Raw genomic sequence first — 15,118 nt, 5'->3', positions numbered from 1 at the left:
ACTGTAATATTATGTTTATCACCATGGTAAAAACTTATTTACAATTACTTATTTACAATTAAACTTTTACCTTGACTTGTGTTTTGTTGGTTTTATCGCATGTCTTCGTCAGGCGTCCGTCGGGTTATCAAGGACGTAGAAATGTTTGTCTATTTCGAAGCACACCATTAATGAATTATGCTGTCATTTAACTACAACGCCTTGGTTAATATTGTATAGATATGCATCGTGGAGGTATTTCCTGAAGATGTCATTTTGCATTTCGGCTCGTTTAGTAATAAGAAAGACAGAAGCAAGCAGCATATACCAAACAAGACCAGACCAATTAAAAATATGAGAATACACCTTCGTAAATTTGTGTTAATAGGATGTTTTGTTCTAATATTATTTCAATTCATATGGCGGTAAGTAAAAAGTTGATGTGTATGGTAATATGTATGGTTGTGATTAGCAAGTGGAATGAATGTCTATATCTGCTGTGAAAAGAGTTTTTGAACTGTTTTCATGACATTACCAGATAAACAAGTGGCTGATATACCTATATAACCTCGTGTCAACATTGACTCATTTTTCTATTTGTAAAATGAACAATGTCGCTATTAGTTGTTTGTGCTGAGTCGTATGTATATTCATATATTATTATCTATAGGCGACATATTCATTACATTTACGCTCTCTTGCTTAACCAGTTCTTGTTTTATTCAAGGTACAAATTTGTTTCGCAACCGAAATCTACAGAATTAAAAACGTTGTGTCCATTGGCCATAAAAACAAAACCCAAAGAGGCGGGAATGCATAACGGGCGTTTAAAACCTTTTAATATCGGGTCAGAAGTCTTGCATGTTGAAACAACAACAGAAACTATCAAATCATTCTCCACTCATACACCAATATGCAAGAAAAAGTTCTCCTATATAACTGAGCCGACTGAGCAAAAATTAAACAGTACTAACAAAGAAATAAAATGCATGACACTGAAAGGTAAACCACTTTATTAACTGCTGTAGCCTGTATAAAGTTTAAGCCCATTATAGATGGTGATTGCGCATGTTGCACTTTTTATCAAAGTGCGTATAATATTCTGCGAATAACATTCTATATATAATATCAGTTTCTTACATTTTACAGAAAGTACTACCGTCTCGCTTGTGAACTTCGTTGTATCATCTGCACCAAACTTCTTCGCAAGGCAAATAATCAGAGAAACCTCGGGTTCGATTTCATTTGTGAACGGTCTTTCTATAAAACATGTCTTCGTTGTCGGAAAATCAACTGACGAGAATACGAACTTGAAGATTATAAAAGAGTCAGAAAAACACGGAGATGTGTTGTTCTACGACTACCCGGATACATACCTGTATGTATCAATAAGACAGTATTTAGTATTCCGTTGTTGGTACATATTTAACACGTACATAACTCAAATAACTTATATTGATAGGAATTTGGTATATAAGACACTTGCGCTACTACAATGGGCTAGTGAGAACCTCACAACGCAAATTTTCATAAGCAAAACTGACGATGACGTAGCGGTTGATTTCTTTGAGTTATCAAAAAATCTTAATGACATTTTGAACGAGGTTTTGGCGCATGAAAACGGAAGAGAAAAGAATTCATTTGAACAATTTCCAATTATATGCGGGGAGGAGCATCGTGTCCGAGATGTACCGCAGCGCGGAATAAATGATAAAAATTACGTCTCAATCGAAGAGTATGCGCCAAGCACATTTCCTACGTTCTGCTTGGGCCCAATGTATGTAATACCTATGGCTTTAGCTAAAGATATTTACGATTTAACCTGCGATCATGGAATGTTGAGAGCTGAGGATGTTTGGTTTACTGGGATAGTAAGAGACCGACTTGGCAGAGGCGATAGTAACATTGTGGGACACAAATATCGTTTCGCACAGCATTATCAAACATCTCTAACGACTTTGGAATACAGAAAACAAAATATGCAGAGGGTGCACCTCTCAATGATTAACAAATTAGAAGTCTTCAAAATACACTGGTGTTGATGTTGTTCACAATAACCAACTGTGCAAGCGGTCAAATATTTTTTGTCTACAACACACATATTCGAGATTAGGTGGAAATATAAGTAAACTACGTCCTTTCAAATGATTGTTCTTTTTGTGTCGTTTTAAATAACTCTAAAATAATCACCCCTTCATAGTAAAATATATATTTAAGCTTTAAGTTTGATTTTAATCGCTTTGTTTTTTTTAGTGGTTTTGTTTAATGTGATTTCTATGACAATAAAGTTGAAAGGATGTTGCGTCATTTCGCACGTTTTCGTAAAGAACGAAAGGTCGAGAATGATGTCCCAGTTTCGCAAGCTTGTTGCTATGTTGTGTTTCACGTGTACAGGTATTTACGTGTGGTAGAAGAGCTTAACTGTGCAGTATTTTGTATCGTGGGTTGTGTAACATTGAGGGTTATACTTTAAAAATCGATTATTAGTTTAGTCTCGTTATTTTATTCGTATTTTTTAAACTGTAAATTCTTGACGCAGAATATTGTGTAGGTTTCTTCGTGCTTGCTTTATTAATTATTTTCAATAAAAATGCTGAATACAGTTTGTCGGTCTGTGCGCCTGCAACATAAAAAGTTAGTTCAAGGTCTCCACAGAGGTTATCACGTTCAACCACATAATGCAACATTGCCGAATCGTTTTATCGGCCGCTCCTTTGCATCCGAAGCAGTGCGAGGAGCTGTTGTTGGAATTGATCTTGGAACGACCAATTCATGTGTTGCTGTGATGGACGGGAAACAAGCGAAAGTACTTGAAAATGCGGAAGGATCTCGAACCACTCCATCTGTAATTGCGTTTACCCCAGAAGGAGAGCGACTTGCAGGCACACCAGCTAGAAGACAAGCAGTGACCAATCCCGGTAATACATTTTATGCAACCAAGCGTCTTATTGGTAGACGATTTGATGATGCCGAAATACAAAAAGAATTAAAAACCTCTACTTTTAAAATTGTCAAAGCAACTAACGGCGATGCTTGGGTTGAAGGAACAGATGGCAAGCGTTATTCTCCATCGCAGATCGGCGCCTTTGTTTTAACAAAAATGAAGGAGACTGCAGAGAGTTACCTTAATCAACCAGTCAAAAACGCAGTGGTAACAGTTCCGGCTTACTTTAATGATTCTCAACGTCAAGCTACGAAGGATGCCGGCCAGATTTCTGGGTTGAATGTTCTACGTGTTATCAATGAACCTACAGCGGCTGCCCTTGCTTATGGCATGGATAAGTCAGAAGATAAAATTATAGCCGTGTACGACCTTGGTGGTGGTACCTTCGATATTTCATTGCTTGAAATTCAGAAGGGTGTGTTTGAAGTAAAGTCAACAAATGGAGATACTCTTCTTGGAGGTGAAGATTTTGACAATGTTCTTGTAGAGCATTTGGTGAAAGAGTTTTTACGTGATCAAGGTGTGGATTTAAAGAAAGACAAAATGGCGATTCAGAGGGTAAAGGAAGCAGCTGAAAAAGCGAAAATGGAACTCTCATCGTCGTTACAAACTGATATCAACTTACCATACCTTACCATGGATGCAAGCGGCCCAAAACACATGAATTTGAAAATGTCGAGATCCCAGTTGGAACAACTTGTTGGTGGATTGATCAAACGTACTGTGCAACCGTGTGAAAAGGCCATTCAAGATGCAGAAGTGTCCAAGAGTGACATTGGTGAAATTATTCTTGTTGGTGGCATGACCAGGATGCCTAAGGTTCAATCCACTGTTCAATCTATATTTGGAAAGCAAGCCAGCAAGGCCGTGAATCCTGATGAAGCTGTAGCAATGGGAGCTGCCATCCAAGGTGGTGTGCTTGCTGGAAATGTTACGGATGTCCTTCTACTTGATGTGACACCTCTGTCCCTTGGTATTGAAACTCTCGGCGGCGTTTTTACTAAATTGATCACACGTAACACTACAATTCCAACTAAAAAAAGCCAGGTCTTTAGCACCGCTGCTGATGGTCAAACGCAAGTAGAAATTAAAGTCCATCAAGGTGAAAGAGAAATGGCTCTTGACAACAAAATGCTCGGACAATTCCAACTCGTCGGTATTCCACCAGCACCCCGTGGTGTCCCCCAAGTTGAGGTTACTTTTGATATCGATGCCAACGGCATTGTGAATGTGTCTGCCAAAGACAAGGGAACTGGAAGAGAACAGCAGATTGTAATCCAATCATCAGGAGGACTTAGCAAGGATGAAATTGAAAACATGATCAAACGAGCAGAAGAGTATGCGGAGGAAGATAAACAGAGAAAAGAAAAAGTTGAAATTGTCAATCAAGCAGAAAACGTTATCCATGACACAGAGACCAAAATGGAAGAGTTCAAAGATCAACTTCCACAGGACGAGTGTGAGCAGATCAAGGAAGAGATCACCAAAGTGCGTGAGATTCTTGCCAACAAAGACACACAGTCGGTTGAAGTAATTCGTGAAGGCTTCTCCGGTTTGCAACAAAAGAGCTTGAAACTTTTTGAAATGGCGTATAAAAAGATGGCTGCTGAGAAAGAACAAAGTGGAGGAAGCTCGGAAAGTTCTTCGCAAGAAACTTCTTCAGATTCATCAGATGACCAAAAAAAGCAACAGCAATAAAATAAACTATTTTTAGAATTCTTCCACTTAAGAGATCCAATATGTTGTATGACGCTAACCATGGCATTTGGTGTACAAACTATCAAACAACCTGTAACTATTACTTAATTTTTACCAATTGCAAAAGTTGGATGTTGGCTTTGCTTTGGGTGTACTTTTTCATTTGTCACCTGTACTTAAAAGTGCACTCACACAAATGGTTTATTCTATAGTGTTAAAGCTGCTTTTTACTGTTAAAGTTTCAATTGTTCGAACAGTTATACCTTTGTTTTAAATACAAAGTAGTTCTCATGTTTATAGGAAAAAGTCATGGTATCACGCTACCTATTAAATTATCCACAAAACAAAATACAATCACCAAATTATATTTTCCTATTCGAATTTGCAACAGTGGTAGTATTGTGTACATGGTTATATTTTATTTGATTCAACGCCAAAACCAGAAATACGTTTCATTGTATTTAGTGTATAAAAACTTTTTGTTGCAAGAAATTGGTAATTACTCTTAGTTCACAATAAGTCCACAAAATATAAGAATTTAACACACAACTGTTGTAAATCTAATGTTGGCCAATTTTGTAAACTCTTTTCAACTGTAATTGAGGTAACAGTCTGTATAGGGGTTAGAAAACACACAAAACTAAGCATTAAACCACATTGAAATGGCCTCTAACAGACATTTCGTTGTTGAAGTATATTCCGTGGAAACCAATGAAGTTTTCCCAATCAAAGATGTCTGTAACTCAACCAATATTAAGGAATTGAAAATCAAGTTAGAGTTGCTTGCTGGCATACCCACACACTTGCAAAGAATAATGTATTTAGATGAAGGTATATTAGTAATAGTTATTTAGTTTATTCTTCTGCTGTTGTTACAACACCTAAGTGACCTAATATACTTAAAAATTGAAGTTCAAATTACTTTTCTAGTAAAATTTAAAAATCTCATCGGCCGAAAAAATCGCAGGCAAACATGGAATAAAGTCAATATACAAAAATTTTCTACCGGAAATCTAGTTTCAATTGTTTACTATTAGTTCGTTAACATAGTCTGTTGATATATATATAAGTTATTAAGTTGTTTGTAGTCTTGACTGTTGAATACTTGGTTGTAATGAGTATACCATAGTGTTGCATTGCTCTGTTATTGATTTAGTTTTAGTATTATATAGGCCTATTGATTATTCTTTTGACTTGGGTTTATCATTTGTACTCTTGCAAACCGGTACTGGTAGGTGTATATTATATAGGGTATAGTTTTATATAGGGCTCTTCTTACCTAAGTTTATTAAAACCAAAGAGAAATATTTTTAGTCTTAGAGATATGAAAGTTTTGGCCTTGGTGAAGAATCCTGTAGTTCGTTGGTGGGTTGTGTTAGAGATTGCTAGTTGTGGCAGTAGTTCGGGTACAGTGGTTATAGGAGTTAGGGGTAAGAGGTTAGTGGGTAAATTGGGTGGCAGATAACATTGTGGCAGGATTCTTTACCAACATGGAACGTTTTTAATCTGTTTAATCTACCACCACAGCCACAGAACTTGATGGTTTTCTCATGTTTCTAGGTGATATGGAGGACAACAGTACATTGAAACACCATGATGTTGTATCAGGAGCAAGATTAACTCTCAGGATTTGGGCTTCATGGTCTTCTTTAATACATGCAAGTGCAAAAGGTCACATTCCTGATGTAAGACATTTGTTTATGAATCATTTATCTTCATGTTAAACAGATGTAGTTCTTAGTGATATTCTCTTTAACTTTTTTAAAAAAGTTATAATCAGTAAATTTTGTCCTTATGTATCCAATTGGAAGATGTATTTCAGTCTTGTTTGCTTTGGTTTGCCACAATTTTTTAAATATAATGACAAAGTGTTGTTCCCTTAAACAATTTGTTTAACATTTTTCAACAGCTATAGTTTGTAAATATTATTGTTATCCTTAGTTTTTATTTTTGTGTATTTTCTAATTTGAAGTTATGTAATGTAGAAACAAAACACTAAAACAGTATGGTGTAAAAATTTTTGTCAAAAGGACTGTAATTATTTAGGTCCTGAAATTGGGCGTGACTGCAGACAGTGATTTTAAGAATCCGAACACTGAACAAATGACAGCACAAGCAAGAAGAGAATGGTTTCTCGGTCGAGCTGCAATTGCTTTGTATATTGCTGCACATAGAGGAAACGTGGGACTGATGAAAGCACTTATTGAAGCAGGTATTATAGTGGAATAAAGTGATTTAAATCACTCTATTCTGTTACTTTTGCTACCAGACATGTAATTATTCTTTCAACAGCTTATCCGGTATAAAAAAGTAATGTATATCTGATGTTTTATTTGCCATCCAGAAAGTTTCATTTCCTGTTGAAGTCTTGCAGGGTTGCAGGGTGGCAGACAAAACATCAAAAACACACTACGTTTTATCATACCAGTTAAGCCGTTAAAAGAGTATAAATCACTTTTTTTCATGGCTATAATTTAGCGAATTGCATAAAATTTACTCAAACTAAATTTAGAATCTGAAATTTAAATTTTATCACTTTTAACTAAATTTTGATTTTAAAACAATAGAATGCTAGGAGGACATCTCATTAAAACTTGTCATGAGTTTCATGTATATTATTGCACAGGTGTTGATATTACTGCCACCACTAAATATGGTCGGAATGCGTTACATGTAGCTGCAGCTGGTGGACAGGATAAATGTGTTGACTTACTACTTGCTCATGGTGCAGGTAATGTATTGAAAAAATCCAAAAAAAATTCAGTTACAAATTTACATACATGGTCGTGAGCGGGCACGAACTGTATAAAACAGAACATCGGTGTTATAAAGATTGTTAATGCCCCACCATGCGAAGATAAGACCAGTTTTATTCATTTATTTATATTAATTTTGTTAACCTATTAAAACTATAGTTTAAAAACATAGATTTTAAGAATTCCTGATCCACATGGTGATGGTTTATCGCCTATGATCACTTAAGTAATTTTGACTCTTGAAACACATAATATGCAAAATTTTAATTGTTCGTGCTAAATAATGACATATAACGAGTCTAACGACATAAGCTGATTTTTTTGTCCTAAACATAAAATAGTCTTTCTGCAAACATGTTTTTAGGAGTCCTGATCAGCATTGAAGATAAACTTGGAGAAACTCCTCTTCAGTCTGCTGCAACCTCCGGACACAAATCTTGTGAGCGAAGACTTTTCCTCTTTCAGGTTAAATATACATTCTTGCTCTCCTAGACTCATGCATATAATTATTCATGTTTGTATGTTAGAATTTTGACTTTGCTAGATCACTTGGAGAACTAGTTGCTCTCCCTTTTCTGTTAAAAGTTTCTGTTTAAAAACTTAAGTTTGTGATTTTTTACTAGTTTTGTATGAAATTGTTCAAAACTTAAAATTTTGCCTATGGTTCAGTATATCTGTGCTGCTTGCTGTTTTACATGCTGTTGTTACCTTTATAACAATGTTTACATCACATATGCAGTGGAGAAAACGAGCTTCCAAGATGCAAAAGATTGCTCTTCATTCACATGATCAGTTGATGGCTCACCAACTTTATGATTCTTCGTCTAAAACTTGTCTGCGAGGATCGCAAAGTCAGATTTACCAGAGTCAAATCCTACCCCCACAAGTACGTAATGTTTGATACATGTACACAGTTCTTTCAACCTTTTTGTGACACGACCGAAGTATTAGGGATAAAATTGTTAAAGGTTTAGTGACACAATTTTCAAAACCACATTTCACATAACTTAACTGTACGTTTGTACATAGTATATTGTTCAAATACATAAAAAGACTTCTGAAAGCAGTCTTCAGTAGATACTCACTATAGTAGATACTAACGAAAGTATTGTATTTATCTTTTCGCCTAAAACAGGAGTTTCAAGGCACAGGACTTGGTTCGAAACGAAGTGAGCCGGTCATCAAATCAATGATGACAGATCAACAAAATTCAAATGAGACCAAATCACAACTCACCAAGGATTTCCCTGTAGTTGGAAAACCCAACCAGAAGTCTGTTACTGAAAGGTGAGGTGAAATTAAACACCATTTATTAGTTTGTTTTATGTACATATTTTTCATCTTAAAATGTCATAGTCTATCATGAAAAAGGAATTTATAAAAATAATTCTGATAGGTTAATTAAAAAATGTTTTTTTAACTTTTTTTGTTTTTTTAAAGGCATATATTATACATAATTTCTCTATTTTTTTATTTTTTTCAGCAAAAAGTCCACTTCAAAAATTTCATTTGAAGTTGTGAAATCAAGCGGCCATGACAGCCCGCTCTCCATGCAAACCACACAATATAAGCATCATAAACAAGAGGAAATGACCAGCCATCCTGTGCATCAACGCACATGATGTTAATGTTATTTATTTTTACTACATGTTCCTGTTTAGTTATGTGTAGTGGCTGCCAAGACTAGTTGTATGCCTACATGTTTAAAAGCTTGGCCTGTGTTGTTAGTTATACACTGTATTGGAACTAGCAAATTGTTTTACCGGTATATGTACTGTTTTATTCTTTGTTTAAATCTGTGTTGGTATCTGCCAAGTTTACTGTTATTTTAACGTGCACTTGTTCTTTTGTTTACCAAATTTCTGTGTAACTTTGTTGTATTACCCCACTGTGCACTTACACTGTACTTCATTAAGCGTTAGCATATTTTATATCTATTTCTGTCAAAACTTAACTTTGTTACGAACTTCTAACCTTAATGCCTTATTTTGTAGAATGGTTAAGAGTTAGGTTAACAATTAGCATTAAACAATACATTATGCTGAATAGTGGCCACACCAACCCATGCTTGTAGCATGCAGAGCGTCTTCTTGCCAGCAACCGAGTGTGGAAGTTCTGACGATGTTTTTATCGGCGCTGACAACGAAGAGAAAGAGGTTGAGGATGAGGTTGCCACCCCCCGTACTTTGCGACCTCGAAAACTTGCTCCTACGGTGACGAAACGAGATCTAACCAAGCAGGTATACATGGAATGGTGTATGGTCCAAAAGATTTGTATGAACAGTATATTATATAGGCCTATAGCATATATTTGTTGTATATGAAAAATTATATATATATATAGCATAATATATTTGTATATGAAAAAAAGTAGAAGTTGTCCTAATAAATAGAGTTTGGTTTGGTGCAGTAGCATTATTCAAAATGTTCACAGTATCTACCTTCTTAATGCTGTAAAAACTAGCAGTTTTGGTTTATAAGTATTAATTACTTGCTACTACTGTTTTAATAAAAAGTCTTGTTACTAAAATTGATGTTGTAACTACTGTTTAAAAAAAAAATACTTCCTGTACAGATTCGAGAGGTGGTAGCTCGAAGACATCATAGTTTAGATGAAAAGCAATTCCTGGATGAGCACTGTTCGCTGGTGAAAGCTGTACGTGCCAGAGCCTCCAGCTACTCAAAGCTTAAGCAACGTTCACAAGAAGTAAGAAATTTATTTGTTTGAAGTAGAAATTTATTTGTGGGAAGTAGTCACTGCCATTTCAGATACACAAAAAACCTTATAAGCAAAATCTTCATGTTATATTTAATTTATTCCAGGTTTTTGATGATCCAGTCACGTTACATGCAAAATGCATTGATTTGGCCAAAGCACTTCAGACTGCTAAGCATGCTGTAGTTTACACTGGTGCTGGGATAAGCACAGCAGCAAACATACCGGACTACAGAGGAACAAATGGAGTTTGGACTCGTCTTAAATCAGGAAAGGATGTTAATTCATGTAAGTGTGTGTACCAGTTAAAAAAAATATTTTTTTTAATAATTTAAGTTGTGAGTTGCATTGGTGTAAAGCTGTTTACAGACTTGTATTTTATGTTATCACCTGTTCTATGGTGCCTACGTGCAGTACACAAAGAGGGAGATAAATTAGGCATTAATTGCAATTGGCAGTGTTCATATTTACCAAGTTGTTAGCCCTTTTTATTTGATTTTTTAGATTGCTTCCAAAAATTCAGCATAGGAATTTAATTTTCCATTTGATTACCCTAACATAGAACATATTAATTTATGCAGAAAATAGGTAAAAATAACCCCACAACGCCACAAGTGGTAATATTGAATACCTAATCTACAGAAAGCAAAACAAATAATGAGTTTTTCTAAATTTGTTGCATTTTAGGTCAAAACTTGGTGAGTGCTGTTCCCACATTCACTCATATGTGTATAGAAGCATTGGTAAGGCACCACATTGTTCAACATGTTGTTTCCCAAAACTGTGACGGTCTTCACGTACGTAGTGGGGTGCCATCGGATAAATTATCAGAACTGCATGGAAACATGTTTTGTGAAGTAAGTATATTATATACCAATATATAGCATAACATAGTAGTCATAGGGGTGCTCATATTGTTTGTAAATACCAGATACCAAACTCAAAATGTGATGCTTCTCGTATTTTATGTGTCCAAACTCCAAACTAATGTATTTTGTCACATTGTCACTTAATTACAAAAATTGTCAGAAGTCCAGAAAGCAGTTACCCACAAAGTTGAATACAAATTTTAAGTGAGCACCAGGTGTGCGAAATAGAAAATAAAACAAGTAGTTAGAAATGGTACTACTTAGACATATAAAAAAACATAAAAAAATCATAAACTAACTTGGTACACCTTTCCACTCCAGATTTGTCCAAATTGTGATGCTACATATTATCGTTTATTTGACGTCACTGAACATACTGCGTTAAGAAGACATTCTACAGGACGTACATGCGATAAATGCAACGAGGGTTTGAAAGATACGATTGTTCATTTTGGTGAACGTAGTGATGCAAGGTACAATTATTTCTGCAAGATTTCCCAGTAATTTATTTTTCTTGTTCATGATCCTAAGTTGTGCAAAGTACTTGAGTTATTCCAGTTGTTTAGAATTATGTATCTAACATCGAATTGTACTAAAATTATCAAAATTACCTGCGAACTCTTTTATTCTTTACTCGTTTCAACATAAGTTTGTTATCCATACTAGACACTTTTCGTTACACCTAATTTTTTTAGTAAAAGTTTTTTTAGAAGATTTTTGCTTTCATATGGGATTTTTCATCCAAGTTTTTTTTTTAATTTTAGATGGCCACATAACTGGGAAAGCGCTGAATCGAATGCAGATGATGCTGACCTTATTTTGTGTCTTGGTTCAAGTCTTAAGGTGTTGAGATCTTACAAGCAACTGTGGCTGACTGAAAGGTTGTTCAACTACATACTTCATATTATTACAATGAAGAGAATCTATATTACAAAGTTTAGTAATATTAAATTACAGTTAGCATTAGTGTTCGTTTAACCCGACAGTGACAGAGAGTTTCCGGTTAACAAACTTCTATCTTTATTGTTTGTTAAGTAAAATATTTTAAAACACTTGCCACAGCTTTGATTTAAGGTTACACATCAAAAGTACATATTATGTTATACTAGCAATGCCATATGAATCAACTTTTAATATCCTACAATGGTTATCACACAACTTTGAACTTTTTTTAATGTAAAGAACAAAGAGAAATCGACCAAAGCTGTACATTGTAAACTTGCAATGGACTCCAAAAGACTCCCAAGCTACCTCAAAAATAAATGGTATATTTTCCCGTTTTTATTTTTCAACCGTGTAAAACATTTTAAATTGTTATATGCTTTGTAAGCCTATTAAATAAACCGTATACACAGATACCTATATCTGTTATTGTAATTCCTTTGCTTGGGTTGGACTTGTATCTTTGCTTTTGCTTTGAAAACTTTTTATTTTATTTCAGGATCTGTAGATGAAGTAATGAAGATAGTTATGTTGTATTTGTCCATTGTCCCTGCTGTATATTTTCAGTAAGTTGCATATTTTTGTTCTGCTTAAATATATTTGTCTAATACTGTATTTAACCTGCATGTACAGATTAAATGTATAAAATAATGTATGTATAAAAACCTTTTATGTATAAAACCTTTATGTTGTAAACTTTATAGACATACAGATTCCTTGTGGGGCTTAGCAAGGCAACCAAAACTAAATGAACTTTCAACGTTTACGACAACAAGCATCACCTACCCGATCTCAACAGCTCATCAAAGCTCTCGGTCAGAACAAAGCAACATCATTAATACTCATGTATGTTCTGCAAACAGAGCTGCTTCATGGCCAGGTCCAGCCCTAATTCCGCAGCCAATAGAATCACCCAATTTTTTGTCCGACACCAATAGAGAAAATGTCCTTGATGAAAAGCCCTACCTCGTTCCTGCTGTAACACATTCCCAATACCCCAGTGCTAGCTCCCAAGTCACAGGGCAGTCAGTCGTTAGTGTAGCAGATATGTCATCTAAGGTAGAACAGCAAACGCTTAGTCAGCAATGTGTTGTAAGTCCGGCTCCCTCATGGTTTGGTAAAGGATATCGAAGTAAAGTTAATAAGAAGAATGGTTTCAAGAAAAGAGGGAAACGAAAATTATCATGAGCCTCAAAACTCTTTTACTTTTACTGTGTTTTGTATTCATTCACTAATGGCATTTTATTTTTTTATCCTAAATAAAAAAAGTTTTTTCCTTTTCTGAATTTTTCTATTGTCTTTTATGTACGATTGATTTTTTGTTTCATACTCACTTCAAGGTCTGTGTTTTGTAATCTTGTCCATTCCCCGTTGTTTTATACACTTTGTTGTATGTGAAAACAATTTCCTTGTTTTCGTTTCGCAATTATTTTATTGTATGTACCAGTGTTAGAACACTTTTTACGCAACATCACTGTTAATAAAATAAATTAAGTACAAATGCATGTTACATACCAAGGTCTTGTTTCTGATAAAGTTGTTCGAAGTAAAACTTCATTTTATTCCAGGGTGAAACACTTGCATAAAGTAAAAAAAGTAAAATTCTTCTACTATTTTGAACGTCATTTTTGAAAATTTAAACAAAATGTAGTGTTTGCACAGACAAATATGGTAGAGAAATAAACCTATTGTTTGAGACCATTCATGACCAAAGTTAGTAGAGACCGTTCTTACCTAGAATTGTTGAACACAGGGCAAATGTGATCAAGTTATAATGTGGCCACAATATAAATATTATTTGCGTATTTAATATTTTTACTTATGTAGGTGAGTTATTCCTAACCAAATGTACTGGGATAACGAAATCAGTTTTGCCAGGCGAATGTGAAGTGCGCTTTGTTTTGATATAAAAATTGTGTTGATGTTTAATTCTAATCATTCTAATCTGGGCAATTATTCGTTTGGTCTAACTTCCTTGTTAGTTACCGCAAGGTACTGCTAGAGAGCAATTTATATAAATGTGTCTTGGCGTTCTTGTTATGCAAGTCGTAGGTTTCGTTTAACATATTGGAAGGATTACATTAAATTAAAAGATATTTAGCAATATCATATAATGTAGAATCGAAACCACAAAAGCTCATAGCGTTCGTGTACTCGATGATTCATCACAAAGTCTGTCGGACCGGTTGGCGCGCCGGATAGTTTAGGTTCGCTCGAGCCCACATCGAACCGCTGTGTTATTACGGAAACGGAATCTGCTTCGTATTGCCTTCATGAGCGGCGTAAGTAAATAAACACTGGTGGCCCGAAAGTCACGAAATCGTAGATGACTAATCCTGATCCATTATCAGGACAAGACGGTTTTATCCGCGGTTTGCTCGGAATAAACCTCCATTTTTGTCGATTTTGTAAACAAGGCGTTCCGGCCGGCCAGTGCTGCACGATAAATAATACGGTTAAATATAATAATACATAAAGGTGCGTGTGATTTCTATAAGCGGCAACACTGGGCCGTTCATGTGAGCCTCCGCCTTAATAAGCTGGGTGAGGAAGCAGAAATTGGAATGGCATGACAAAGTTACCTTTATTCTAATACCGCGGTTTATTTATTACTTATTTGATTGTATGACGCAATGCATGTAGATTACCTAATAGGCTGCGTATGCGGATACAAGGTAGGCGTAAGCGCCACACGTCAATTTACACGCTGTATAGTGATAAAGGTATCCACGTATACGTCATTACAACACCCTATAACACGGAGGTCACACAGGTGAATATGTCGTAATTAAATTCCTGTATAGAATTCAAAAATGATGTTATATTGATGTTATATAAAAAGTGCAACGTACATAGTTCGTAGAGACTGGAGCGTCGATTCCGTACATGTGTACATCATAGCGGCAAACATGTTGTCAAAAAACTCTTCTTTGGTCCGTTCGTTTAATTACTGCGAACGAAATCATCTGTCAAAAATAGAAAGTCTTCTGTAGAATGATCTGCATAAGTCTGCTGGCGGTCGGTGGCGCGGTCGCTTAGTGGTGGGCAATTATCAGTCTCTCTGAGTCAGACAAGCCGTCGTTCGGCCGCTGCAAAATAAATAACCGAATGCAATTTGCGGCGCACAACTTCTCTACCCCTATCTCTAATCTGATGTGGCGCCAGCATAAGCCGCCGACGTGTGAACGAAGTGATCAGTCCAGCCAAATACACA

At 35.5% G+C, this 15,118-nt stretch overlaps 4 protein-coding genes across 4 annotated transcripts; all 4 read left to right on the top strand.

Annotated features, from left to right (window-relative positions):
* The first annotated feature begins 114 nt into the window (after positions 1 to 114).
* Positions 115 to 2,202, top strand: LOC149739011 (beta-1,3-galactosyltransferase 5-like). The gene is made up of 4 exons (XM_089874959.1): positions 115 to 404; positions 707 to 981; positions 1,129 to 1,357; positions 1,442 to 2,202. Exons 1-4 carry the CDS (start codon positions 334 to 336, stop codon positions 2,019 to 2,021), a joined length of 1,155 nt encoding a protein of 384 aa, XP_089731085.1. The 5' UTR covers positions 115 to 333; the 3' UTR covers positions 2,022 to 2,202.
* Positions 2,203 to 2,486: 284 nt separating this feature from the next.
* On the top strand, positions 2,487 to 5,225 carry LOC149739010 (stress-70 protein, mitochondrial-like). Its single transcript, XM_089874948.1, has one exon. The coding sequence runs from the start codon at positions 2,570 to 2,572 to the stop codon at positions 4,619 to 4,621; it is 2,052 nt and encodes a 683-aa protein (XP_089731074.1). The 5' UTR covers positions 2,487 to 2,569; the 3' UTR covers positions 4,622 to 5,225.
* On the top strand, positions 5,219 to 9,373 carry LOC149739009 (uncharacterized). Its single transcript, XM_089874961.1, has 8 exons — positions 5,219 to 5,452; positions 6,182 to 6,306; positions 6,668 to 6,833; positions 7,248 to 7,352; positions 7,742 to 7,842; positions 8,117 to 8,263; positions 8,513 to 8,664; positions 8,861 to 9,373. Exons 1-8 carry the CDS (start codon positions 5,284 to 5,286, stop codon positions 8,997 to 8,999), a joined length of 1,104 nt encoding a protein of 367 aa, XP_089731087.1. The 5' UTR covers positions 5,219 to 5,283; the 3' UTR covers positions 9,000 to 9,373.
* On the top strand, positions 9,351 to 13,414 carry LOC149739008 (NAD-dependent protein deacetylase sirtuin-7-like). The gene is made up of 9 exons (XM_089874951.1): positions 9,351 to 9,617; positions 9,953 to 10,084; positions 10,201 to 10,381; positions 10,781 to 10,950; positions 11,284 to 11,435; positions 11,727 to 11,843; positions 12,145 to 12,227; positions 12,404 to 12,470; positions 12,609 to 13,414. Exons 1-9 carry the CDS (start codon positions 9,453 to 9,455, stop codon positions 13,090 to 13,092), a joined length of 1,551 nt encoding a protein of 516 aa, XP_089731077.1. The 5' UTR covers positions 9,351 to 9,452; the 3' UTR covers positions 13,093 to 13,414.
* Positions 13,415 to 15,118: the final 1,704 nt, after the last annotated feature.

The sequence above is a fragment of the Ciona robusta genome, chromosome 3 (assembly GCF_009617815.1).
Source record: "Ciona robusta chromosome 3, ASM961781v2".
NCBI classification, from domain to species: Eukaryota; Metazoa; Chordata; class Ascidiacea; order Phlebobranchia; family Cionidae; genus Ciona; species Ciona robusta.
The sequence above is the reverse complement of the archived record's forward strand: the minus strand, read 5'-3'. Positions and strand labels throughout refer to the sequence as shown.